Source organism: Stenella coeruleoalba (genome assembly GCF_951394435.1).
Source record: "Stenella coeruleoalba genome assembly, chromosome: 9".
Classification (NCBI taxonomy): Eukaryota; Metazoa; Chordata; class Mammalia; order Artiodactyla; family Delphinidae; genus Stenella; species Stenella coeruleoalba.
Genome location: NC_137155.1, coordinates 93,137,296 through 93,163,997, shown reverse-complemented (window position 1 = coordinate 93,163,997; position 26,702 = coordinate 93,137,296). Strand labels below are relative to the sequence as shown.

The following is a 26,702-nucleotide window of genomic DNA, read 5'->3' as shown; positions in this document are numbered from 1 at the left end:
TACTTCAGTGTTTTCGTAAGTTTCTTAGTATATCATGTTTCAAGGGGAGAAATTCTTATTTAAAATCTCCTTGTTTACTTCAGTTTTTTCGTAAGTTTCTTAGTATATCATGTTTCAAGGGGAGAAGTTCTTATTTAAAATTTCCTTGTTTACTTCAGTGTTTTCGTAAGTTTCTTAGTATATTATGTTTCAAGGGGAGAAGTTCTTATGTAAAATTTCCCTACACATTGTAGTGGTCAAGGGCCAGCACAGCACAGCCTCAGTGACTGGTGATGTATTAACCAGGAAAGTGACTAGAGAAGACAAAGCAAAAGAAAAACAGACTCATTGAAGGAAAGGGCATAAAATTACCTGACACAGAGAGAATGTAATGTTGAACCTTTCTTGTCCTGCCTTAAAATATAAATGTTATTCCATCATTCCTGTATTATGTGTACGTCATCACAATGGAGGGCGTGGGCTCTGAAGTGAGGTTGCTTGTGTTTGAACTCTGTATGGATCACCTCATAGTACTGAACATGAGAAAAAAACTCTTACCTTCTCTAAGCCACAACCTCCCCATCTATAAAATGGCAAAAATTAGAGTACAACACTTATAAAGTTGTTTGTAAGGACTGAATGAGTAGATGTATCAAAATCCCACCCCCAGGGTTTGATACATATTATAGTACGCACTCAATAAATTCCCATTGTCTCTTCGCTGGCCAAGAACTCCGTATTATCTTGGTGTCCAGACTTTGGTGAACTGACTAGGGAAGTGTTAGGTAGTGCTTGAGGGCACAGGCAGTGAAGCCAGATTTCCGGGGCTGGAATCCTGACCCTACCATGGATTTGCTTTGTGATTTTGGTAAAGTCCCTTATATTTTTGTGAGCCTCAGTTTTCCCAACTGTTAAATGGGAATTATAATAGAGATCTTGTAGGCTTGTTCTGAGAATTACTAGTTTAACAAATAGGCTAAGTATTTAGCATATGCCTATTAAATACTAAGTTCAGATAAGGATAAATTATTCTCATTCTTTCCCTTTCCTATTTTGAACTATTGTGGTTTCAAATCAGAAATGTTTTTCCTTTTTTAGGAGAACAAGTGTTCCTATCAATAATGAAACATTCACATGGGTATACAAGGCCAGAGCTACTATAAGACAAATATATAATTCTGAAACAGGCAATGTTAATTACATCAAGGGTATAGCTCTCAAGATAATCCTCAGCATAAAAGTTCACGCTTGTGACAACCAAGTACCTAAATTTTTTCTCTGGGAATCAGGACACCTGCAGCCCTGATCTGTGACCTTACTCCAACTTACTTTTCTATTATGGGGAACAGTTTCTACCAGGTGGGTTCATTTTTTCCATTCCCATAACCTCTGCAAAAGTGGACAAAAGTGGATGTTTAAATTGGATGCTGAATCATCTTCAATGTGGCACGGAATTGAATTCTAAATTTGGATTTGTGACTTTCCAGTGAAGAAAGCACATTTCCGGCACCTGTGGCCATGGGTGTCAACGACAAGCCTGGTATAAATAGCTGTGGATGGAAACCCTTCAGCATAGTCCCTAGTCCAGATCCGGGGAGCAACCATGACGACCTTCATCTTTCTTGCTCTCTTGGGAGTCGCTGGTGAGTCTTGATCAATAAGTGATCAGTAGGTGTCTATGACTTTTTTAAGGATGCACTTTCTACTCTGGAAGACAATAATGAATGCGGAATATAATCTCTGTACTTAAGAGGCTTAAGATGTTGAAACAACAGTGTACAGTACATATGTCTGTAACTAAATCTCACTTGCTAAATCTCACAGTGTACAGTACATATGTCTGTAACTAAATCTCACAGAAGATGATGCGGGGCAGGGGTGATCAGTGTAGAAAGTATTAAGAGGAAGAATCTGCCCTGAATTTCGGGTACAGTCTATGAAGTAAGAGTGAAAAAGAAAAGATAGTCAATGTTAAGGGAATGTTGTTTTGATCTTTATAAGAACTTGGAGTTAATAATTGGGACTAAAGACTAATCTTGTTCTCCTTGAAGAGGCTGTGAGTATCACAGCCTGAGTCTCCTCTGTACTAAAGGGCATCTTAAGAGAGATCTTAACAGGAAAAGACACTCTATTTCTCGTGAATAAAAGCTATGGGCTGGTTTTACCACATCTTCACTAATGAAATCTCTCTGATGTAAAACAACATGTCATGCAATCATGAAAAGAAATAGAGAAATGACTATTTCTGTTTTTATACTATTCAATACTATTGTACACTTCAAACTTACTACAGAATTTTCCCTAATTTGGTTGTTGTAAATAAATTCAATACACATATTTACATATCAAAAAAGTCTATTTCAAATTACTTTAAAATATATGAACAACAGGGCATATATCATATAATTCCAGACATTTGGAGTCCTTAGAAATCATAATAAATCAGTGGTCCAAAATTTACAGTGCTGAATAAATTAAAAATGTTGGAAATATAATTGGGATGAGGGGAAACATTAGAGAGAGAAACCTTATAATGTTCTATGAGATTATTTAGTTAACATCTTAGGTGAGAACCAAGAAGAGATTGTGGAAACAAAAGTACAAAACTCCCCATTTTTTCCAGGCCAGAACATTCTCAGGTGGTATTTAAGTTTCCTTTCTGTTACCTCATGTGGTGTTTATCCTATACTGAACTCTACAAATAAACACAATCATGGTGACGGCAAAGCTTTATTGAACGCATACTTAAATGTCTCCTTAGCAAACAAGCTTCTGTGTAAAAAGTATTCTTTATATTCTCAGGTAGCGGGCTTCAAGGCATTTATTACGTAAGGAGTCTCTGATTTGTATGTGTGTGTGTGTGTGTGTGTGTGTGTGTGTGTGTGTGTATGTGACATATGTAAAAAAATCAGTCTATTGATCAAATTTAAAGCATAAATTAAAAATGAGATACTTATAATAGTGTAAGTAGCACATGTGTTAAATGTATAGAACGATAAGATTTTGGAAACAATTATATTAAAATCACTGTTTCCTGATTATGTATGACAAGAAAACATGACCTATGTTTTTTCTGGTTAATCTGCAAAACCTTGCTTCTGAGTAGAAATTCCACAATAGCTCCAACTTCTCTCTGTCAGTTGCTTTCCCCACTGATGATGATGACAAGATTGTCGGGGGCTACACCTGTGAAGCACATTCCATCCCCTACCAGGTGTCCCTGAACTCCGGCTACCACTTCTGCGGGGGCTCCCTCATCAGTGACCAGTGGGTGGTGTCCGCGGCTCACTGCTACAAGTCGTAAGTAACCAATACTCACAACCCTGTTCTCTGAGGTCAGGTCATCCCCAGCCCTGCCAAAGCACAATCAGGGAGAACTACAGAGTTATGCTTGAGGGGGGAGCATTCAGATTTCAAGACCTCATTATCCCCCCCCGCCACCGGCCCAGGCGTTGTATGCATTGAGGGATTTTCCCACAAAAAGATACCCTTAGAGTTCCCTGATGGCCTTCCAAATGAGGGCAATAAAGACATAGCAAGAAAAATAGTGAGTGATTAAATATACCTAGAGTACCTTAACAGCTCTAATCATTATAGCTCAACCAGGAAAAACATGGCATATGCAAGTAACAAAACACAGGACATTTCCAGTACAACCTAAAGATAAACACAACTCATTCTATTCCCTTAATATTCTGCCATATCTCTGAGGCCTGCCACGACTCCCTATAATAACTGATAATCCCAACCAGATTAATCAACACCAGTTGCCTTTTCACCTCCCACTGCTTGACTGGCATCATTTGGTTCCCATTCCTACACCTAATGAATCTAGCAAGATGTTGGGTTGTGAGTCTGGCCTTGGAGTGACACCTACCTAAGGAATCCTCTAACCTGTGCCGTAGGTGGTAGGACTACCTTAAGTGCACACTAACCTGTGTGTGTATGTGGGGGCTTCTGTCTGTGCTTATGCTCAAGACTGGGCTGTAATGGAATGGGAAGGAGCTCACGTTGGAGACTTAGAGAACTTGTAACCCTTTAATCCAGCCGAATGAAGGTGGGCCTGGGAGCACACAACATTGAAGTCCTTGAGGGCAATGAGCAATTCATCAAAGCAGCCAAGATCATCGTCCATCCCAAGTTCAACAAAAGGACCTTGGATAACGACATCATGCTGATTAAACTGGACCCACCTGCCACTCTCAACAATCAAGTAGCCACTATCCCTCTGCCAACACGTTGTGCAGCTGCTGGTACCCAGTGTCTCATCTCTGGCTGGGGCAACACCAAGAGCAGTGGCTGTAAGTGTCACCTGGAACAGAATCACCAAGTCTGAGAATCCTAGAGGTGAAAAACGTGTTCAGCGTCAGTTAGCCCGAGCTCTCACTCAAGGCAATGTTCCCAGAGAATAGTGGGGTTCTATGGAGTCTTAGAATATACTAATTGAAATGCGTAACATTCCTCTGCTTGACAACACAACAAAAAAGCACTACGGTAAAGTTGCCAGGTATGCAACTAAAATGTGATTAGTGATTTGCAGGGAACCAAAATGCGAGGAGGTACACAGAACAGAGACTAAGAGATTTGGAACTTTTCAAAGCATAGCCCCGCTTCAGAAATAAAGTCTCTAGATTTGAGATCTATGGTCACTGATGCTAGTGTCAGAGAGAGAACAATCTGTTGATGAAAACCATTTGGAAGACCCTCCAGATATAACTTGTTCTTCCAAAATAGAAGTTACCTGCAATCTGAGAGAAGGAATGGGGATATTGGGAAGAGGGGGGAGAGATACTGAGAAAGAAATTTCCCAGATTGGATGGGTAATCCTCTTCCATTTCCACTCTCACTCCCAACAGCCAACTTCCCTGAGCTCCTGCAGTGTCTGAAAGCTCCCATCCTGTCTGACAGCGTTTGCCACAGTGCCTATCCCAAACAGATCTCCAAAAACATGATGTGCCTGGGCTTCCTGGAGGGCGGAAAGGACTCTTGCCAGGTTAGTTGCTTTGCACGCCTTCTCCTTCCAGCTCAGCTTCACATATCTCTTTTCGGAAACTCAGACAATTGAAAAGCTGTCCCTGGGGCTGATTATGAGGGCTGAGGGATAGATTTGGGATAAATGATAAATTCATTTTGCCATATTAATGGTTAGGGATCAGGGGAAAAGATACACAGAAGATCATGTGCAAACAGTACATCCAGGCGGGCTTCTGAGGAGGGCTAGAGCAGAAGGAAACTTTGAAAGGAGCAGGGCTAGATGGGCAGCATTGCACTGCCCGGTCCACCTCTTCTTGGCACTACAGCCCTGCAACTAAGGAAAGAGGGAGTTCAAAGGAGGGGAAAGAATAGGGGTCCAGTATGGAGACGGAGGGTTGGTTTTCCAGGGAAAGAGAAGGGCTTCATGGAGGGTCAGCAGCCTGGGAAGGTGGTCCCCGGGTAAAGGAGGAACACCTTTGAGCCTTTCTCCCATCTGGGCACAGCTGTGAGTTCTAACTGGCTCTTCCTTCTTGCCCAGGGTGACTCTGGTGGCCCTGTGGTCTGCAAAGGACAGCTCCAGGGCATTGTCTCCTGGGGCTATGGCTGCGCTCTGAAAGGCAAACCTGGTGTCTACACTAAGGTCTGCAACTACGTGAACTGGATTCAGAAGACTATTGCTGACAACTAAACGGCGTCATCTCTTCATGACCCTCCATGTTAGTCAGCTTCACCTTCCTCCCATCCTGAAAACAGTATCTAAATAAAAACATTTTCTCCTGTACCAGATATATCCAAGAAGTGTCCTTACTTGGTTTGTGTACTTTCTCTTCAATGTGGCTACTGAGAAGAGGGTGGATATAGAGTTGAACTATTACATGAAGATGGAATTTGAAAGGTTATTTAGTCATTCATTCAGCCTCATCAAAATAAATTACTGGGCTTCCCTGGTGGCGCAGTGGTTGAGAGTCCACCTGCCGATGCAGGGAACGCAGGTTCATGCCCCGGTCCGGGAAGATCCCACATGCCATGGAGCGGCTGGGCCTGTGAGCCATGGCCGCTGAGCCTGCGTGTCCGGAGCCTGTGCTCTGCAACGGGAGAGGCCACAACAGTGAGAGGCCCGCGTACCGCAAAAAAATAAAAAAATAAGTAAATTACTGCTCACCTACATCACCAGACTCCGTGTGGATGTTTGGGCTATAAAGATGAATAAGGTTAGCCATCACTGTTACCACTATATTTTTACACAGATAATGACACTAAAATGCAGAAGGTTAAAATCAACTGCCTAAAGTCACTCAACTAGTTCACTCTGCGGCTGAAGTGAAGCCCCAGCCATTCTTATCCCATCGCTTTGCTGCTGCTGTGTGACCCTGTGCTCTCCCTTTGTCTCTAATCTACCTGAAACTCTGTGAGGCTAGACTAGGGGAAAGGCTACATGGAGAATGTTTTAAAAAGTACAGATCCTGTATTTCCAAGGTTTCATCTACCTATTTCTTTTATTCTCCAAGATACTCTTGTTTTCCATCTGGAATTTTACGCTACGGCATGCATGATTTCTGCCGGTAATCTGTACCCCGTCCCACACTAGACCGCCCAAACCCCAGCTCAACGTAGGTACTATTTTGAACTGTAAGCAAAAAAAGGTGCAAATGCAGATAAGTTTTGTGGAAAATTGATCTGTTAGCCTGAGATCATAAAAGTCTTGACTATACGGGTGGTGCTCTCTGTTCTCTTCCGCCCTATCCAGAGAGGCAGCACAGACACCCCGCTTTAGTTCTTCAATGTTGTTCCCTGCAACTTTTCATTTTTCCTTGGATCATCTAGAGGATGATTAGGAGTACAGGTCCCAGTACCTGATTCCTATGTGTATTTGGTATGAATCAAGGATGAAAGATACAATATGGTCTGAGCATAACAGCATTGGAATAGGTCGAGGAGTTCTGAAAGGTAAAAATGTTTGTAGTCCCAGTAGGATAACGTGATACGGTGAAGGATGGGTATTACCTTAGTCAGTTGGTGCTCTGTAACCAGAAAACCACAGATTGCGTGGCTTAAGCAATAGACATTAATTACTCACAGTTTTTGAGACTGGAAAGTCCAAGATCAAGGTGACACGGGAGATAGTGGGGGCCCCCTTCTGGCTTGTAGACAGCTGCCTTCTTGCTGTATCCTCTCATGTCTGAGAGAACTGACTCTAGTATTGTAATAGGGGCGGGGCAGGCGTGCAGCCAATAGCACGCGGCCGTTACCCTGTTACTGAGCAACTGTTACTGCGAGATCAGAAGCAGGAGACCCTTCACCTGCCGGGTGGAGGTCGCCCTTGGCCAATGGTTGGCCATGTCGTGGTCCTCGCGCGGAGCAGTGCGTGTGGTAAGAGGTGTATCAAGGGCCAGCAGGTGCGCTGGGGGGGCCTCGGGGACAGGCTGGGTGCCGTGTCCTGCAGAGCTCCAGAGCCCTCGCCATGGCAGCCCACTGGCCGGGCCCAGGCCTTGAGGCAGGGGGAACCTCTCCCCGCTCCCTGCCTCTGCGACCTAATGGCCGCGGCAGTCTGCATGGGTCCACAGGACCTGCTCCCCAGCCCCGCTTTGGGTGGCCAGAGGAGCCTGGGCACTGGCTGGGTCCTGGGTGCCCGGCTCCCTCAGTGATGACAGCTGGGCAGGGTCTGGGGACCTGGCCCTGAGGGCATCGTCAGCGGAGAACTACGTCTTCGGCGGGGCCTGGGTGCTGGACGAGCACTCCCGGGCGGGGTAACCCTCCTGTGCGGGGACCCCCTCCTCTTAGCCAGAGCCTGGACCTCAGAGGGCGAAAGTCTAGCCTTGGGACCTTGCACTTTCTTGTCAGAACAGAGAACAACATTTGTTTTGGTGGAGGTTTACAGGAACATCGTGACCTGACCGCGACCTGACCTCAAGAACAAAGGATCTGACAGCAAGAAATCTGCAACAACTAACCACACCGCTCCCTCAGCTTTCCTATAAAAGGGCTTTGCTGAAAGCTTTCAGGGAGTTTAGGATTTTTAAGGTATGAGCCACCCATTTCCTTGCATGGCCCTGCAATAAACCTTTCTCTGCTCCGAACTCTGATGTTTTGGTATTGTTTGGCCTCATTATGTCACACAGACTTGTGTTAGGTAACAGCATCTCCCTCTTATAAGAGCACTAATTCCATCATGGGGGCTCCACCTTTATGACCTCATCTAAACTTTCCAAAGGCCCTACCTCCTCATACCATCTCCTTGGGTGTTAGGGTTTGAACATACGAATTTTGGTGGTGAGGGACACAGGTATGCAGTCCATAACCGGTATCTCAGAAGAGGAAGGTATGGGAAGATACATTCCTCTATTACCAATTTTCTATCCCTTTGTATACCTCTGGGTGGCACATTTGTAGGGAGCAGTCCTGAGCCCTTAATATTACCTTATCATGCCACTAGGATGGAGCCCAAATTCCTTAGCCTTGCATTCAGGGCTCTTAAGTGTTCAGTTATAACTAATCTGTCCTGTGTATTTCCTTAGTTGTTATTGAATTGCTTTTATGTTTGCTTATGGCCTAAAATAATTTCACATATAACTCCTCTTTTTTTGTTGTTTTTAAATGTTACCTTATATCTACCTTAAATAAACATCTCAGGCTTCTCTACAGAGACAAATGAGTTTAAAGATTTCCCTGTTCCCTCTGAGACGTTCTTCTACCCCACCCATCACCACCACCAATATACACCTACTCACCTAACCACCTCAGGTAGAGGGAAGATTCAGAGACCTGAAAAGATAAGTGAGATAACATAAAAGATGAGAGATCAGGGCAGGCCCAGAGTAAAGTATGAAAAGGCAAATAAATCATTTTTCTGGACGCCATCCAATAGTCCCTTTTCAGCATATCTTGGCATTTTCTATCTCTTATTTAAAATATGACTTGTTACAATTTGTGAAATTATATTAAAATGTGAAATCTATATGCTCTTTGGCCCAGCAACTAAACTTCTAGAATCCTATCCTATTAAAATGTGCTTATAAAAACAAAAATGTGGGGCTTCCCAGGTGGCGCAGTGGTTGAGAGTCCGCCTGCCGATGCAGGGGACACAGGTTCGTGCCCCGGTCCGGGAAGATCCCACATGCCGCGGAGCGGCTAGGCTCGTGAGCCATGGCCACTGAGTCTGCGCGTCCGGAGCCTCCGCTCCGCAACGGGAGAGGCCACAACAGTGAGAGGCCCGCGTACGGCAAAAAAAAAAAAAAAAAAAAGCGTAAGTGTGAGTGTATCATTTAGGAATCATTCAGTTGCAAGGAACAGAATGTCCAACTCATACTTTAACATGTACTTTAAAATGCACTGGTGGAAGCTTAGAAATAGTGAGCACTGAAAGAATGGTTTGATTCAGCAATTCAAAAATGCCATCAGGGGACCCAATTTATTTCTGTCTTTGCCCTCTGCACCACTGTCAGCTTTATCCTAAGGATAAAGCCTTGTGATCAAGACAGCTGTTGGAGCCATACTCTCCCTTGCCTGTGTATAGGGAGAAAGAAGCTTTTTCCCCAGAAGCTGCTGTCAAACATATTGTGTCTCCTTAACTGAATTTGGTCACTCTCTCATCCCTGAGCCAAAAACTGAAGAGGATTATGCTGTTGAACTTATAATTAAGTTACATGGCACACCATCAACGCACGAGTAACCTTTTCATTTTGCAATAAACACAGCCTACTTGGTATATATTTGGTTAACTGAGTAATTATAAGGTTAGCTATCAAGAAAAGGAGGTATCGATTTTAAGGAGGCAGCCACAGTCTCCACCAAGAGTAATCAAGGATGCTTACTGATGTATTGTCTACATCACACTGAAAATCCGGAAATAACTCAAATAGTCATTAACAGCAGATGGATTAAATAAACTTGGTATGTTGTACAGTGGAGACAATGTAACTATTCTATTCATTTATCCAACCGCTTAACTTATTGAGGGCCTATTACCTGCCTAACAGTGTTTTATTCACTAAAGATACAGCAGGGAAGAAAACAGTTAGAACCTTGCCTTCACGGTGTATTCATTCTGACTGCGTAAACAGAAAACAAATAAATAGAGACTAGAGAATATAATGCTAATCAATGCAAATGCCACAGGAAAAGAAAACTGGATCAAAGAATGGGTAAACGGAAAGCAAAGATCTGCTTCCAAAGTATAATCAAAAGAAAAACATCAAAAGAACTGTGAAAGCATACTATGATTTAAAAACCCATTTTGTAGTCAGAAGAGATATCTCTCACCAAAAGATATCTACTACAAATAAATACCTAATTCATGATTCAATAAAATCCAGGAAGACATGATATTTCATAGCAAAAATAAGGCAATGTAAAGAGGTAACAGTCTGAGATTAGCAAAAGTTTTTTTGCTATCTCATTACAGTAACAGAATTAATTTGCTTATCACTTGCTCTGAAAACTCTCAGACGGCTCTCAACTGTCAACTTCATGGTTAGGACCTTTGATAGCTATGTAAAATAAAGCAATATTTGCACTTGGAAGTTTAGCTACTTATGTAAATATTTTTTCACATGGGATATATAAGCTGGATAGAAGTAACTTCACTTCAGATTGGTATACTCCGTAATCTGTTAGGTTTCCCATTAACGAGCAAAAATTTTCAAGGTATACTCAAGATGAATTTATCTAAGAATATTTGCTTTAATAAGACAAATAGAAGCCTCTTTTTCCCTAGAAATCTTATTTAATTCATTATTTAAATGAAAACTAGTTTAATCATTTATCTTTTATGGCAAGTAAATTTAGTGTTAAAATCAAATTTTAAAAGACCTTTAAAAAATAAAGATATTTACTATCTTGGTATGATTTTAGCCTTACTTTTAAAAGTCAAGTAAGAATGTCTGCCTTGTTGAAAAAATGCAACTAGAAAAGTCTTTATGTAGTCTTAAAAATATCCATTTTTTCTGAGTAGCTCAGTCTAATCCCCTTTTAATTTACATTCCATCTAAGCTGTGGAAACTTTCTAAACATACTCTTGCCATACGATCCAGCGATCACACTCCTTGGTATTTACTCAAAGGAGCTGAAAATGTATCTCCACACAAAAACCTGCTCATGCGTGTTGATAGCAGCTGTATTTATAATTGCCAAAACCTGGAAGCAAACAAGATGTCCATCCTATGAATTAGGTGCTAATATTCCTCCCATTTTATAAATTAGAATACTGAGGCTTAAAGGGGTTAAATGTTTTTATCAGGACAAGGCACCTAGAGAGTCCTGAAGCCAGGAATTGAACCCTACCTATAGGAGCTTGACTCCTGAGTCTATGCTCCTCACTGCTACTAATAAACATGGAAATGTTACAAAGATTTAAGGACTTACAACAATATTTGGACATAGATAAAAATGTGTCCCCAGAGGCCTGGAAAATATGGAGATCCTAAGGTTATAGTTATTTCATTTAACAAGCATTTATATAGCACTTACTATTTACCATTAGAACTTGCTGTTCTAAGCACTTTATAAATAGAAAATCTGAACAGACCAATAATGAGTAAAGAGATTGAGTCAGTAATCAAAAACCTCTCAACACAGAAAACCCCAGGACCAGACAGCTTAGCTGGAGAATTCTAACAAACATTCAAAGAATGAACACCAACCCTGCTCAAACTCCTCCAAAAGCTGAAGAAGGAAGAACACTTCCCAACTCATTCTACAAGGCCAGCATTACCCTGATACCAAAGCCAGAGAAAGACAACACAAGAGAACTATAGACCAATATCCATGGCTGAAACCACTATTTGTTACATATCTCGGGGCGGGGGCGCAGTCCGAAAGTTAAGGCTAACTTATAAAAAGAAGGAGTGGGGTGCATTAAAAAGAGTACTAAGTGTCAAACACAGAAACTGAACAGGTAGGGAGACTGATTTTATTCAGATTATTGCAATAAGAAGAACATCCCAGATCTGGAGATCAGAGTGCCTCAGCAGGATGCTTTCGCCTTAAGACTTTTGTAGGGAGATGTAGACAAGTTACAGGTGGGGAGATTAACAGTTGAGGTTGTTTTGCAATCAGGGGAATTCTCAGTTAGCTGAACAGGAAGTGTTTATCTCTAGTTGTAGTTAGATTGGGGCGGGGGAAAACAGTTCTAAGCTCAGCTAATCATTGATGAGAGAAAGAATGGGGAGCTGGAGGGTCCGTGTGGTTCAGGCAAAGGCGGGAAGGTCTGTGGCTGACCTTGTCACACGTCCACAAAGGACTCATCCGAGGTCTTACGGGAGCCATGAGAGAGTGGACGGAGCCTTTTCAAACTCATATGGGGAAGGGTCATTCTTTGTGATGAGCCATTTCTCAGAATACAGAATTTCCAAGAATTTTTCACCCACTGCTGTTTTCTGGGAACACAGGGCTCAGGTAAAGTTCTACACGTCAGGGGAAATCTGGAAACACCGTTCCGAGTCCTGACTTGGCTGTTAACTTCCACGAGGCCTACGGCATCCTCGTCACTAAAACGGTGAGGGGAGGGTGATTTGTTAAATCTATTTCATACCCCAATGTTTGAAGAGTCTCTGAGAGGGGCAGAGGGACTCTTGAGGAAAAGGGAGATGGCAAGTGAGGGCAGGGAGAGAGGTTCACAGTCACAAAGGGAGGAGAGGACAACAAAGAAAGACTGTGTCACAGAGAGGGGAGGAGAATGTCAGCAGGTACTCCTGAGATTTTTAGGGTCAGAGAAGAGGCACCAGGGGCTGGACTTGGTCTGCCCCTTTCCCTTTCACCCACATCAGAGACAGATCTCAGGTGTGCCTTATGTAACTGGATTTTGATCAGGGCTCGTTTGAAGACATCTGTAAAAGCCTTGCTTCTCCCCTACCCGCCAACTTAATATTTTCTCTCCCCCCCACCCGCTGTTCTTGCCAAGGACGCTTGGACTAAAGATTGAGACAGCTGACAGCCTGATCTGACTTGTCTGCTCCTGGCGAGATCCCAGCCTGCCATGAAGTGCTATCTCATCTTTGCACTCATGAGCGCAGCTGGTGAGTCTGGGGTCTTGTTGCTGCTTAGGCAGAGATGCGGTGGTGTGTGGGAGGGTCAGAGAGGGAGGTAGCTAGCCACAACTGAAGAGAGAGGAGTTGGTGGGCATTTCCTTCAAGTAACTGTTGATGCAAATGAAAGGAACCACGCTCGATGCACAGCTCACCCCACCAGCAGTCTCTCTGAGCTTCTCCGGTGCCTGTGAGCATGTTAGGATACGTCCCCTGCACTCTCCCAGGACTCTTGAGCGTGTGATTTCCTAGATTGCCGAGTCTCCTGGACAGACACCAGAAAAGCACATCTTCCCTTTCTCTGGGCAGATGGACTTTGGAGGAGTGAGTGCCCGAAAGGAAGGGGGGCTGGGTCAGGGGCTCTGAGAGCCTTGTGGCCCTATCCCAAGCTTTTCCACTCCTTTCACCACCAAAGTCAGGCAGTATTTAACTTTTTCCTTTCATTCCTGGCAAAAGTTAATTTAAACTATTATTTTTAAAGTAGTAAGTCTTTTTTTTTCATTTTTATAATACACAGCACTGCCCATCAGGGTTTTTGATCAGCCTCAGATAAGCCTTTGCATTAGTTTCATAGAACTTTAATATACCTCCATCTCAAGCAAAGACATGTGTCAGTTTTCTTCATGTGTAGAGCTCAGGTGACATGCATGATTGCCCTTTGATTTAAAAGAATATTTAAAAATAACTTGAAGACCTTGACATTGTCCTTGAAAACCTGAAGGTGGCAAAAACTAGTCAACTCTCACCTCTCGCCCTGTCTCTCCTTCTACCTGTGACCCCACTGATTCTTTAGGAGTCATTCCGGCCCAAGATTCTAACACTGAGAAGATGAACGTAGCAGAGGATTTTACTATTCCTTACATGGTCTATCTTCAGTCCTTCCCGGAACCCTGTGTGGGGTCTCTCATTCACCCTGAGTGGCTACTGACCACTGCTCACTGCCCCTTACCGTAAGTATCCGTTTGCTCTTGGGAGCCATGAGGGTTCTATTCGAACAAAATCAGGTCTGATGAGGCATCCCAGCAAGTTCTAATGGCATCCTAGGGAATTAGAAGCCCCAGGAAGAGAAAGGGACGTCTTCCCAACGGGGAAAATAATACACACTTGGGTGGTTTAGGAGGAGATGAAGAGGAAGCTGTCAGAAGACTCTTTCTCACAGAGAGTAAATAATATTCATTCATTCAACATACTTATTGAACATTTACTATATTCTAGGGACTGCTTAATGCACTGAAAAAACAGCAAGGGAACAAGACAGAAATTCATTTTCCCTCATGGAGCTCACATTCTGATAGAGAAAGTAAGCCCAAACAAATACATGTCCCCAAATAAAACATTAAAAAGAGTGCCAAGCTGAAAAATACAGGAATAAAGCAAGATATCTACTTTGCTTAGGGTGATCATGTCAGGCCTAGTTGAAGAGATGAGACCAACAGGAAGAGGGGGATGCAACCAAGTGAATAAATCCTGGGGGAAATTCCTGGCAGAGGGAATAATGTACAGAGTGTCTGAAGCAGTAAAGATAATTGAGTGTTTGCCAAACTGAGAGACCAGCGCTGAGTGAGTGTAATGAGTAGGGGTGGGTGTTCACAGGCTGAGGTCCAAGTGTTAGCAGAAGCCATGCGATGCAGGTAACAGCAGAAGGGCAAAGGAGCTCTGCACGAGATGATGCTGTCCCTTACAAACCTCAGTGTCTCTGCTGAGGTATGATTGGGACCTAGCCAGAGTTTCAGGAGTATATAAGGGTCATTTCTAACTCAGAACTCTTAGCCATCTGGTTGTTCAAGACAGTTTACTCAGACCCAGATTGAAGCCGTGCTCTGTGTGTTAATGAGAAATACAAAGGAAATAAAGACAGTTCATCCCCTCCAAGAACTGGAGCTGGTGAACTGGATGTTCTTCTCTCAGCCAGGCCTAATGCATGAACTGTTTCTGGTAGGCAGTGGCTCCTGTGCCTGTTACGTGACTGGACTCCTGACACTGGAAGCCTGTGGGTTTTTAATTTGTCCAGGAAATGTAATGGAAGATGGTAAATGGGAGTCCTGATAGACTACTAAGAGTCTTGTGAATCTATAATGAGTGTAGGCAGCACATGGTAAATACAATGATATGGGCCCAAGAGGAGCTGGGAAGGGCCTAAGAATATCCAGAAACAAAGGGTACAATACGCTTTGCTCAAGAGTTGCTTGAGACAGTGTAGCGCAGGCAACGACCTCTGCAATGATGCATTGTGGTGCCATCTCTGTTACCTCTTCATTCAGATCATCCATCATCACCATCACCACCATCACCACCATAACCACCATCATCACCATCATCACCATCACCACCACCATCACCACCATCATCACCATCACCACCATCATCACCATCACCACCATCACCACCATCATCACCATCATCACAACTAGATTGCACTGAGTATGTTCTAGGTGGCAGATACCATGTCAGGTTTTATGTCTATACATTGAGTCTAACACAACAGTCCTATAAACTATTATTATTACTATTTTACAGACCAAGGCCGGTCACTTGAGTTCTCAGGTCTAAGAGATAAAATTAAGATGATTGGAGGAGGTCACCTCTGACACTTCTTGCAATTCTGACGTTCTGTGACCCTGTTCTTTTCCAACTGCCTGCCTTCTTTCTTCCATAGTGTTAAAATCCGATTGGGAGTTTATCAACCCAACATCAAAAATAAGAAAGAGCAGGTGCGGAATTACTCAATGGTGGTGCCCCACCCTGAATTCAACGCAGGATCTCTGAACAATGACTTGGTGATGATAAAACTGTCTAAGGCTGCTGCACTCAACAACCAAGTGGGAACCATAGCCATAGCCATGGAACCCTTACCAGTTAATAATTCCTGCTTTATCCCAACCTGGACCTGGAGTAAATATAAAAACCGTAAGTGTTTTTTGACTCTGTGTTCTTCATCCTGAGAAGGTTTTGGCGCTGGGGAACATGTGGACGGATATACCTGAAGGAAACAGCTGCTATGAGGTAATGCTCTTGACCCTAGAGGGATTGCTGCAGGGCCTTACACTACCATTATACTCTCTTTCAGTATTATCAAAGGATGCTGGAACCACCACTTGATACCTGAAATGAACTGATAAAGCTAAATTTATTGCTTATTATAGAAGAGCAATGCTGAGCAGACAACAGTCTCAAGGAGCAGAGTACTAGGCTTATATGGGGTTTGTGGGAAGCTTTCCGTACAGGGTTTGGAAGACTTTCAGGGGCTTAGAAAGTTGACGTCATCTGTAGAGGCGTGGTTACCTGGGTGAGGTTGTTGTTGATTGGTTGGCACTCAGCATGTTTATTGGAGGCAAGTCTGATTTGCTGACTTTAAAAAGTGGCATTGATTGATTGGCTTGCCAAAGCCTGTTCACTGAGGCAAATTGTCATGGGTGTTAATCAGGTTTAAACCCTTCTCTGGTAGTTACAGAACAATTCATACGTTCTGTAAAAATAAAAAGTGGGAGACTGGGGCTTCCCTGCTGGCGCAGTGGTTGAGAGTCCGCCTGCCGATGCAGGGGACGCGGGTTCGTGCCACGGTCCCGGGGGATCCCACATGCCGCGGAGCAGCTGGGCCCGTGAGCCATGGCCGCTGAGCCTGCGCGTCCAGAGCCCGTGCTCCGCAACGGGAGAGGCCACAACAGTGAGAGGCCCGCGTACCAAAAAAAAAAAAAAGTGGGAGACTGTTTTGTCTATCAGTCTGTTTCGTGAAAACAAAAGTAGAAAGTGGGAACTTTTGTATTCTCAGTATTTGGCAACTTCATTTTCAATTTAGAAGCAACATTCCAGGGAATCTAAGTGAACATATTTTCTGAACAAATTGAAGATTTTAAGTCTTATTCAAAGTAACTGTATCACATTTTACAAAGTAATTCATTACATAGCATTTGAAAACAAAATAAAACTACATAACTGTTTTATCCCATAGGCTCTGCATGCCAGAATCATAGTGACAAACCAATTCTACAAGCTCTCTGGTGCCAGCCTCCCAATATGTATCGAGTTCATTATTTCAAGTAACTAGGTTACTTTCACCTAGCTTGTTCTATGTATTTCAGTTCAATTTCCACAAAAACTTAAAACTGAACATAACTCATCTTGTTCTTTTCTGACTTGACATCTTCTGGTCTAATCTGCTTTAAGACGTTAGATTGGATATATATCAGAAAAATCCTTCTCTGTAAGTAACACTAGGCTTAGCCTGAGCAATCTCTGGTTAATTTTTTGTTTCCTTCCTCCTTGTTACTCTCTACCAGAGATTAAAATTATATAATGCCTTGGTTAGACTCCTTGCATCCTGAGGTTAACAGTATAGTAACAATTGCTATTAGTGAGATGGGCAATATTACTTCTTAGGGGAAAATATATATGTATATTTATACATATACACTCACATACACTTATAAATAATCCATTTATAAATTATCTCACTAAAAAAGCATGTTTAGACACATTAAAAATAGTTTTCTACCTTTATGATTAAATGTAAAGATGATGAAGTAGGTGCCAAAAATGAAGGTTTCTTGGGGACAATGGCTTTGTGTCTCTCTCTTCTCACAATCATTCATAATTTTCCTGTGGGTTTTTCAAGCTTTCTAAGTTATGCACGCTACAGAGAGAATTATAGATCTGATGATATCTGACGTAAGGCTCACATAATGCTCTGAATCCACTGCTCTGACACAGAGATACTGAACAGGGGACTCTAAGAAGGATGGAATGTCTGATACCTGCTATAAATATTCTCGGGTATTAATGTATTCACAAAATAGAGGCTGATCACAAGAGTATATGTGATAAGGAGAGTAACCCTGGACTTCATTTCTCTTCCCCACAGTTAGTGACCCTGACAAGCTGACTTGGATAAACCAATATACTCTCCCCCACGATGAGTGCCAGAATATGCAGGATGAAAGAATGGCAATAAACATCATGTGTGTGGGACAACCTCTAAAGAACTTATCTGAAAATAAGGTATCTTTCCCTTCCCCAGACAGGAAGATAGCAAGGGGTCCATGACAAGGAGAGGTGCCCATGGGAAACCAAATGGTGCCCAACAAGGAGGCCTGGAGCCCTTCTACTCTTTCTCCTCAGTCTCTGGATTTCTCATCAATTCCCCTGCCTTCCTTTAACAGTGGGAGAGATTCGGGGGTGGGGAGAGCCATTTGTCCTTTCTCCTCCTACTTGCTCTCAGTTTGGTCAAATTCAAACCAAGAGAGGTGAGCCCTGCCTGGATGTGAAGAGAGCTTTGTCACCTCTCAAGAAAAATGATTCCAGGCCGTGAGATGCTTCTGCTACTATAATGTGCCACTTCTTGCAATTAATTCTTGTTCCATGAGGACCAAGCACTATTGATCTCCTGTTCCCTCTCTGGCAGGAAGTCTCAGCAGCTCCAGCCGTCTGCGGTGGGAGGTTGCATGGCATCTTGACTTGGGCAAAAGGAAGTGTCACCCTGGGAAGTGAAGGATTCTTCACAGAAGTTAATCCTTATGCAAGATGGATCATAAACACCATTGAAAGCTACTGAGGCTCCTCTGTCCCTCCATCCCTTCAGTGCAGTAGCTTCTTGATTTCTACACTGGATCCACAGCTCTATCTTTCCTGTTCTTGAACAGAATTAATTAAAAACAAAAATGACACTAAAAACTTAGGTTGAGGCCCCTGATCTCTTTATCACATAAACTGTAAACATGATGAGAAATTTAGCAACATCCTCACCATTTGTTCATTCAAAAATTATTGAGGGCTTCCCTGGTGGCGCAGTGGTTGAGAGTCCACCTGCCGATGCAGGGGACACGGGTTCATGCCCCAGTCCGGGAAGATCCCACATGCCGCGGAGCGGCTGGGCCCGTGAGCCATGGCCGCTGAGCCTGTGCGTCCGGAGCCTGTGCTCTGCAACGGGAGAGGCCACAACAGTGAGAGGACCGCATACCGCAAAAAACAAAAACAAAAAGTAAATATAGAACTACCATACGACCCAGCAATCCCACTACTGGGCATATACCCTGAGAAAACCATAATTCAAAAAGAGTCATGTACCACAATGTTCATTGCAACTCTATTTACAATAGCCAGGACATGGAAGCAACTTAAGTGTCCATCGACAGATGAATGGATAAAGAAGATGTGGTACATATATACAATGGAATATTACTCAGTCATAAAAAGAAATGAAATTGAGTTATTTGTAGTGAGGTGGATGGACCTAGAGTCTGTCATACAGAGTGAAGTAAGTCAGAAAGAGAAAAACAAATACCGTATGCTAACACATATATATGGAATCTAAAAAAAAAAAAAAAAAAAGGTCATGAAGAACCTAGGGGCAAGATGGGAATAAAGACGCAGACCTACTAGAGAATGGACTTGAGGACACGGGGAGGGGGAAGGGTAAGCTTGGATGAAGTGAGAGAGTGGCATGGACATATATACACTACCAAATGTAAAATAGATAGCTAGTGGGAAGCAGCCACATAGCACAGGGAGATCAGCTCAGTGCTTTGTGACCACCTAGAGGGGTGGGATAGGGAGGGTGGGAGGGAGAGAGACACAAGAGGGAAGAGATATGGGGATATATGTATATGTTTAACTGATTCGCTTTGTTATAAAGCAGAAACTAACATACCATTGTAAAGCAATTATACTCCAATAAAGATGTTAAAAAAAAAAATCTATTCTCTTAGAAAATTTCAAGTACACCATACAACAATATTAACTCTAGTCACCATGCTTTACATTAAACCTCCAGAACTTACTCATCTTACAACTGAAAGTTTGTATCCTTTCATCAACATACCCCTATATCCTCCACCCCCTAGTCCTTGGTAACCAGCATTCTACTGTCTGTTTCTATGCATTTGGCATTTTTAGATTTCACATTTAAGTGAGATAGTATTTGTCTTACTGTTTCTGGCTTATATCACCCAGTATAACATCCTCTAAAACAAGAAAAACGGAGCTGGAGGAATCAGGCTCCCTGACTTCAGACTACACTACAAAGCTATAGTCATCAAAAAAGTATGGTACTGGCACAAAAACAGAAACATAGATCAATAGAACAGGACAGAGAGTCCAGAGATAAACCCACACACCTATGGTCAACTAATCTATGACAAAGGAGGCAAGAATATACAACGAAGAAAAGACAGTCTCTTCAGTAAGTGGTGCTGGACAGCTACATGTGAAAGAATGAAATTAGAACACTCCCTAACACCATACACAAAAATAAACTTAAAATGGATTAAATACCTAAATGTAAGACCGGATACTATAAACCTCTTTGAGGAAAACACAGGCAGAACACTCTACGACATAAATCGAAGCAAGATCTTTTATGATCTACCTCCTAGAGTAATAAAAATAAACAAATGGGACCTAATTAAATTTAAAAGCTTTTGCACAGCAAAGGAAGCCATAAACAAAACAAAATACATTATCTCAGTATGGGAGAAAATATTTGCAAACGAAGTGACTGATGAGGGAATAATCTCCAAAATATACAAACAGCTCATGCAGCTCAATAACATAAAAACAAACAACGCAATCGAAAAATGGGTGGAAGATCTAAATAGACATTTCTCCAAAGAAGACATACAGATGGCCAAAAAGCATATGAAAAGATGCTCAACGTCACTAATTATTAGAGAAATACAAATAAAAACTACGATGAGGTATCACCTCACACTGGTCAGAATAGCCATCATCAAAGAATCTACAAACAATAAAGGCTGGAGAGGGTGTAGAGAAAATGGAACCCTTCTACACTGTTGGTGGGAATGTAAATTGGTACAGCCACTATGAAGAACAGTATGGAGGTTCCTTATAAAAACTAAAAATAGAGCTACCATATGATCCAGCAATCCCCCTCCTGGGCATATACCCAGAGAAAACCATAATTCAAAAAGATACATGCACCCCAATGTTCATTGCAGAACTATTTACAGTAGCCAGGACATGGAAGCAACCTAAATGTCCATAAACAGAGGAAAGGATAAAGATGTGGTACATATATACAATGGAATATTACTCAGCCATAAAGTAGAATTAAATAATGCCATTTGCAGCAACATGGATGGACCTAGAGATTGTCATACTGAGCGAAGGAAGTCAGACAGAGAAAGACAAATATATGATATCGCTTATATGTGGAACCTAAAAAAATAGTACAAATGAACTTATTTACAAAGCGGAAATAGAATCACAGATGTAGAAAACAATCTATGGTTACCGGGGGTCGGGAAGGGGGAAAGGGATAAACTGGGAGATTCGGATCGACATATACACACTATTATATATCAAATAATAAGGAGCTACTGTATAGCACAGGGAACTCTACTCAATACTCTGCAATGACCTACATGGGAAAGTAATCTAAAAAAGAGTATATATGTATATATAACTGATTCACTTTTCTGTACAGCAGAAAGTAACAGGACATTGTAAATCAACTATACTCCAATTAAAAAAAATGTAGAATTTCCTTGTCCTTTGAGAGACAATTTGAGTTTTGGAAATAGGCGAAGTCCTACTGTTAAGCAGTATGTTTGATTCATCTGGGTATGTCACTTGAGTCAAAAAGAGATGTAACTTACAAAAAAGTGCAGTTTATTTTGATCCGGCTCATGAGGTAGTTAAGTAAGCATTTCCAAAAAAAAATTCCCAAAAGAAATGTGGAGCTATACAATTATTGCTGGGCTGGAAAATAAGGCAAAGAATCTCAATCATTTTCTTTTAAAGAATTAATATATTATTTTCAAATAAAGACACTCAAATAAACACACACCCAACTAAAACAAACAAAATCTTAAACTAAAATACTTCCTCCTAAAGAGGAATCTTTGGCAAGAAAACTAACATTTGTGGAGATACTACGTTGCTCTTGTTTTTCTCATTTTGTTGCAGATTGGAAACATTTTGTTATGGGTCTGCACAGTTCATAGTATGTGTGAACTACTGATATAAAGGAAATAACTTGAATTAGGAATGTTTCAAATCCTAGTTTCAAATCCTAGTTTTATGGGTTTAAGAAAACGACTTTTTGAGTGATTTTAAATGAAAAATTAGGCTTAGAGCTCACTAAATTCCTTCAAACTCTCAGGATAGGAGAGACCTTGTTTAAGGGTACAAACTTGCAACTAGTAGATAAATAAGTTCTGGAAATCTAATACACAGTATAGTGAATATAAATAACAATATTGTATTATAATCAAACTTGCTGAGGGACTAGATCTTAATTTTTCCCACCACAAAAAAGAAATGATAATTATGTGAGGTGGTAGAGGTGAACTGTTGCCACAATGGCAATCATATTACAGTATTCAAATGTGTCAAATCAATACGCTATATACCTTAAATTTATAAAGTGTTTCTCGTCAATATATTTCAATTTAAAAATTAGAAAGGAGACAGTGATTAATGTAAAATATGGGACAAATAAAAAACATGGAAGCTCAAAAAGTAAAATAAAATTGAATGAATAAGATTCCAACTCAAAGGACACTTTTTAAACGTTTGAATTGCCAGAAATGTTTTAAGTAATTTATTTCATTTCATTGCAGAAATGTCTTATATTTACATCTAACTTCCAAGAATTTAATCTCTTTTATAAGTAGATAGACACTTTGTATCATGAGAAATTGTTAATCTGATCATTTCCTATGGTCTTAGTGGTCATAGCTGTGATTTCTCTCAGTGTTTGAACTCTTCCTTTCTACCAGGAGATGAAATGTGATGAAAAAGAGGGAAAGGAAAAAAGAAAGTTTGGTATCTCATAACTCTTCAAGTTCTATTTCTTTCTTTCGTCTAGACAAGGACCCCGACTCACTGCAGAATGTCAGTATCTCTGTAATCTCCAAGACTGAGTGCCGCGAAGCCTATAAAACCTACAACATCAGAGATAGTATGATGTGCGTGGGCATCGTGCCAGGAAGGAGACTACCCTGCAAGGTAATGTACTCTCAATGCCTTAATTTTCCCATTTTATTGTGTCCTTTGCCAGAAAGATAACCCAGTTTCCTTTTCCCTGGCAGGAAGTCACAGCTGCCCCTGCCCTGTGCCATGGGGTACAGGGAATCCTGACTTTTGTAGATGGATGTGTTTTGAGAGCCGATGTTGACATCTATACCAGAATCATTAACTACATACCCTGGATTGAAAATACCGTCCCGAACAACTGAGCTCTCATGATGGGAATTCTAGACCATATGACACCACCTGTCCCCAAGTCCAGCCTCAGAATTAAATCTAATCAGTGTCCTGAGTTGCATCGCACATACCTGTCTCACTCCTGCCCCACAGAGTGGGTGACTGGTACCTACCTGTACTGTGATTATACATGGCAGCCCTCCCTCCTCACCTAATGATGATGATGGCAAACTACATACCCCTTAGGCAGTTGGAATTTATGGAGTGGCAATTGTGTCCTCTCTAACGAATCGACCATTGACTTATTGAAAAAAAAAAGGCCACTCGATTGCCATCTTGGGCGACAAAACCCCTACTACTTGCACAGAACTCAATAGCATGTGCTTTTGGCAAGTTACACACGGCAAACGGGAGTCTGAGAAGGATGGCGCTACATAGAAGTCACAGGGAAGGGAGAAGGTTTAAGGAGGGGGGCTGTTGGAGGAATGGCGCTTGGTTTCTCCCTGCCCACACAACTCTCAGCACCAGACAGAGACTCTGGACATTCATTTTGCAGGATTCTCAGTAGGGACTTGCGCTCTGAGAGGTTAATACAAAAGTTAACCGGGGCTTAGGACATAGCAGATGAACAGGGAGTCCAGGGTGGATTTGCCAATATACCTGCACGTGGGCTCTTTCTATTATGCCAGCTGCCCCGGGAACTGCATTCTCCCCCAGTTATCACTCTTGCCTTTTTCTTCCTTCCTTTTCTTTTCATTTCACCTCTGCAGCTCCATTTACCACCTGAGAGTTTTAATTGATAGTTTTCTATGGGGAGTAGCCTTTGGTCAGTTGACTGAGGATCAAAACCACAAAAACAAAACCGAGTTCTAGAGAGTTCTGTCTGTGGCCATTACCAGTGGACTATTACACCCTTAAGGTCTAGCTAGGCAAGAAGAGAACTCCTCTCAGGAAGCAGAAGTTCCAGCAGTAAATCTTGTGCTCACTAGGGTTCTAAAACCTCTAAGTCAATAAAGCCTAGCTTGTGGTGCTGAACAGCAACATTGTGTGTGGATTATTCAGTGCTATTGTGAGCACTTCACCTTCATGTATGTTATTAGTTGAATTTTTTTTTTGCTTTGGAAGAAACAGATGGTTTTTGCAGGAAAGCACCTCAGCCTCTGTAGATGTTTCTGTTTGAAATGGTGCTACAGTTTCAACAGATCATACTGATATCTTAAAAAGCCAACTGATCCCAGGTGATGAAGCAGATGGTAAGGTCACTGAATTCCATGGGCATCAGCCTACTGTCTCACTGCTACCACTGTAAGGTAACTTCCTTGGTTGGAAAGTACATTCCATTTTTGTGGAATATATAAGGGATTCAAGGATGGTGGGGCTGAGAGTGACGATGGCAAAAGAAAGAAAATCCAAATCTAAAATATGTCAGGAATTCCCTGGTGGTCCAGTAGTTAGGACAATGCATTTTCACTGCCGAGGGTGTGGGTTTGATCCCTGGTCGGGGAACTAAGATCTCACAAGCCACGTGGCACAGCCAAAAAAAAATAGAATATGTCATGTGCAGTGAGAACAAATAGCTACTCCCTCCATGACAAAAAGGGACTCATCTCCCACCACATGGCTGGTGGGAGACCTGGGGTACCAGTGATATGTCATCATTATATTAAGGGTGAGATTGGTCACTGACACTGGCAAACTGGGTCTTTGCAAGAAGTCTCTGCATACGCTCCGTTTGGTTCCATTGCTCACTTTGTTTGTAGAGCCATTTAAAAACCACTCAGAACAATGAGGAAGGACTTCAGAATAGACCGGCTTGTCTATCTGATCGTTAAAGTCTTCTGCAGTGAGAGCATTTTGGTAAGAATTCTCATGGGACACATTTTCCTGCTCCAAGCTGACCTTGAAAAACGCTTGTACATAATTCTTCCTCAAATAACTTATCCCCTCCCCCAGCTTGCTCTTTCTGAGTGCCTACCAGGGCAGACCACCAGCCACTCCTAAGAAATTCAAATAAATCTTGACCTCAAGAAAGAGAACCAGATATGTTGATTGCACTTTTGTCTCCTGAGAAGAATTCAATTCTCCTTTTTCCTTCATGGCATCCCTCTGAAGGGTTTTAATATCACAACAGTACACGTGCAATTGGACCAATATTATCAACCAAAGTTATGCATAATCAAGGTGAAGTCTTTTCACCCTCAGCAAACTGTTCAGGGAGAAATCTCTTTGAGGTCATAAGTGTGGATTGAGGAAAGGTTGCCCAGAGCAATTTCTTATGCAAACAATTTGGACACTCAGTGCCTGATTTACCAGTGTTCCATTTACGTTTCTAATTGAGAATGTAATGCTACTGAGCATATCCAAGTTAATGACAAGGAGAGGAAGGTAGCCCCACCTAGAGCAAGTATCATGGTCAACAGGTGGTCGGCAGTCTGGCATTTAATCTCCACCTGATCCTAGTAGCAAACCAGAAGCTATTTCTCAAAAAGCTACCGTGACTTTGCTACCTAGTTTAGGGATCTCTGTGTTGATTTTCTTATTAGGCTTTGTCATACACTTCATCTAGGTTGCTAAAAATACTGTTAGCACTATTGGAGCTACAGAGTTTAAACCCAAGAAACAGAACCAATTGTACTTCAACTTGTGCAGGCTGGAGAATCTTTTCTGACTTAGTCTCTCCCTAAACTAGCAACTTTTTAGATCACTCATTAAATGGCTCAGAGCATGATATCCCAATGAGATATATGTTGCTCATAAAATTTAGAGACCTTCGGACATCACTCTTAATGGTAGAGAGCACAAGTTTCAACAATGCGTTCATTTCAGTGGAGGAACCAATCATACACCCACAAGCTTCACTGCAGAAGCAGGTGATTCTATTTTTTACTTGTTGCGTCACCTACTCATTACCATACATCTGTTTTCCCAAGACATCTGGGAAACTTGCTACTTGCTGTCTGGTCCTATCGCCATGATATCATCAATACAGCAGACCAGTATGGTACCCTTTGAGACTGCCAAGTCCCTTAAAGATTACATTCAGGTACAGGGCCAGAGCAATCATGATTGCTCTGGAGGTGAAATATATACTGCTGTTTCTGCCAAATGAAAGCTAAAGTGATTCTGAACTTCTCAAAGACAACGTACAAAAATGCACTTGCCGTGATCATAAATGGGTAAACAGATAAAAACATGTTGTGGCACAGTCATACAATAGAATACTTCACAGCAATATAAACGAATGAGCGTTCGATACAACTATCAACATGCATAACCTCAAAATAATTAAGCTGAGTGAAATAAGCCAGACAAAATGAATACGTACGGTATGACTCCAGTTTTATCTACATGCACACAGATCTACAGTGACTGAAGGCAGTGGTCTAGTGTAGGCAAGGATGCAGAAAGTGGAGTGAGGGAGAGGTAACGCAAAGGGAAACATTTCTACGCGTGATACATATGTTCATTATCTTGGTTGTGGTGACGATTTAATCACATGTTTAACAAACCTTTCAAACTCATCAAATTGTACGTTTTAAATATATGCAGTTTATCATATGACAATTA

General features: G+C 41.9%; 2 protein-coding genes across 2 annotated transcripts; both read left to right on the top strand.

The window, feature by feature from the left end:
- The first annotated feature begins 260 nt into the window (after positions 1-260).
- Positions 261-6,248, top strand: LOC307191632 (trypsin-like). Its single transcript, XM_079931783.1, has 7 exons — positions 261-847; positions 1,269-1,338; positions 1,467-1,622; positions 3,120-3,279; positions 4,027-4,280; positions 4,836-4,972; positions 5,492-6,248. Exons 3-7 carry the CDS (start codon positions 1,583-1,585, stop codon positions 5,639-5,641), a joined length of 741 nt encoding a protein of 246 aa, XP_079787909.1. The 5' UTR covers positions 261-847; positions 1,269-1,338; positions 1,467-1,582; the 3' UTR covers positions 5,642-6,248.
- A 6,617-nt stretch (positions 6,249-12,865) lies between these two features.
- On the top strand, positions 12,866-18,952 carry LOC307191966 (putative inactive serine protease 58). Its single transcript, XM_079932306.1, has 5 exons — positions 12,866-12,965; positions 13,768-13,924; positions 15,631-15,881; positions 17,833-17,969; positions 18,373-18,952. The coding sequence occupies exons 1-5, from the start codon at positions 12,926-12,928 to the stop codon at positions 18,520-18,522; spliced, it is 735 nt and encodes a 244-aa protein (XP_079788432.1). The 5' UTR covers positions 12,866-12,925; the 3' UTR covers positions 18,523-18,952.
- Positions 18,953-26,702: the final 7,750 nt, after the last annotated feature.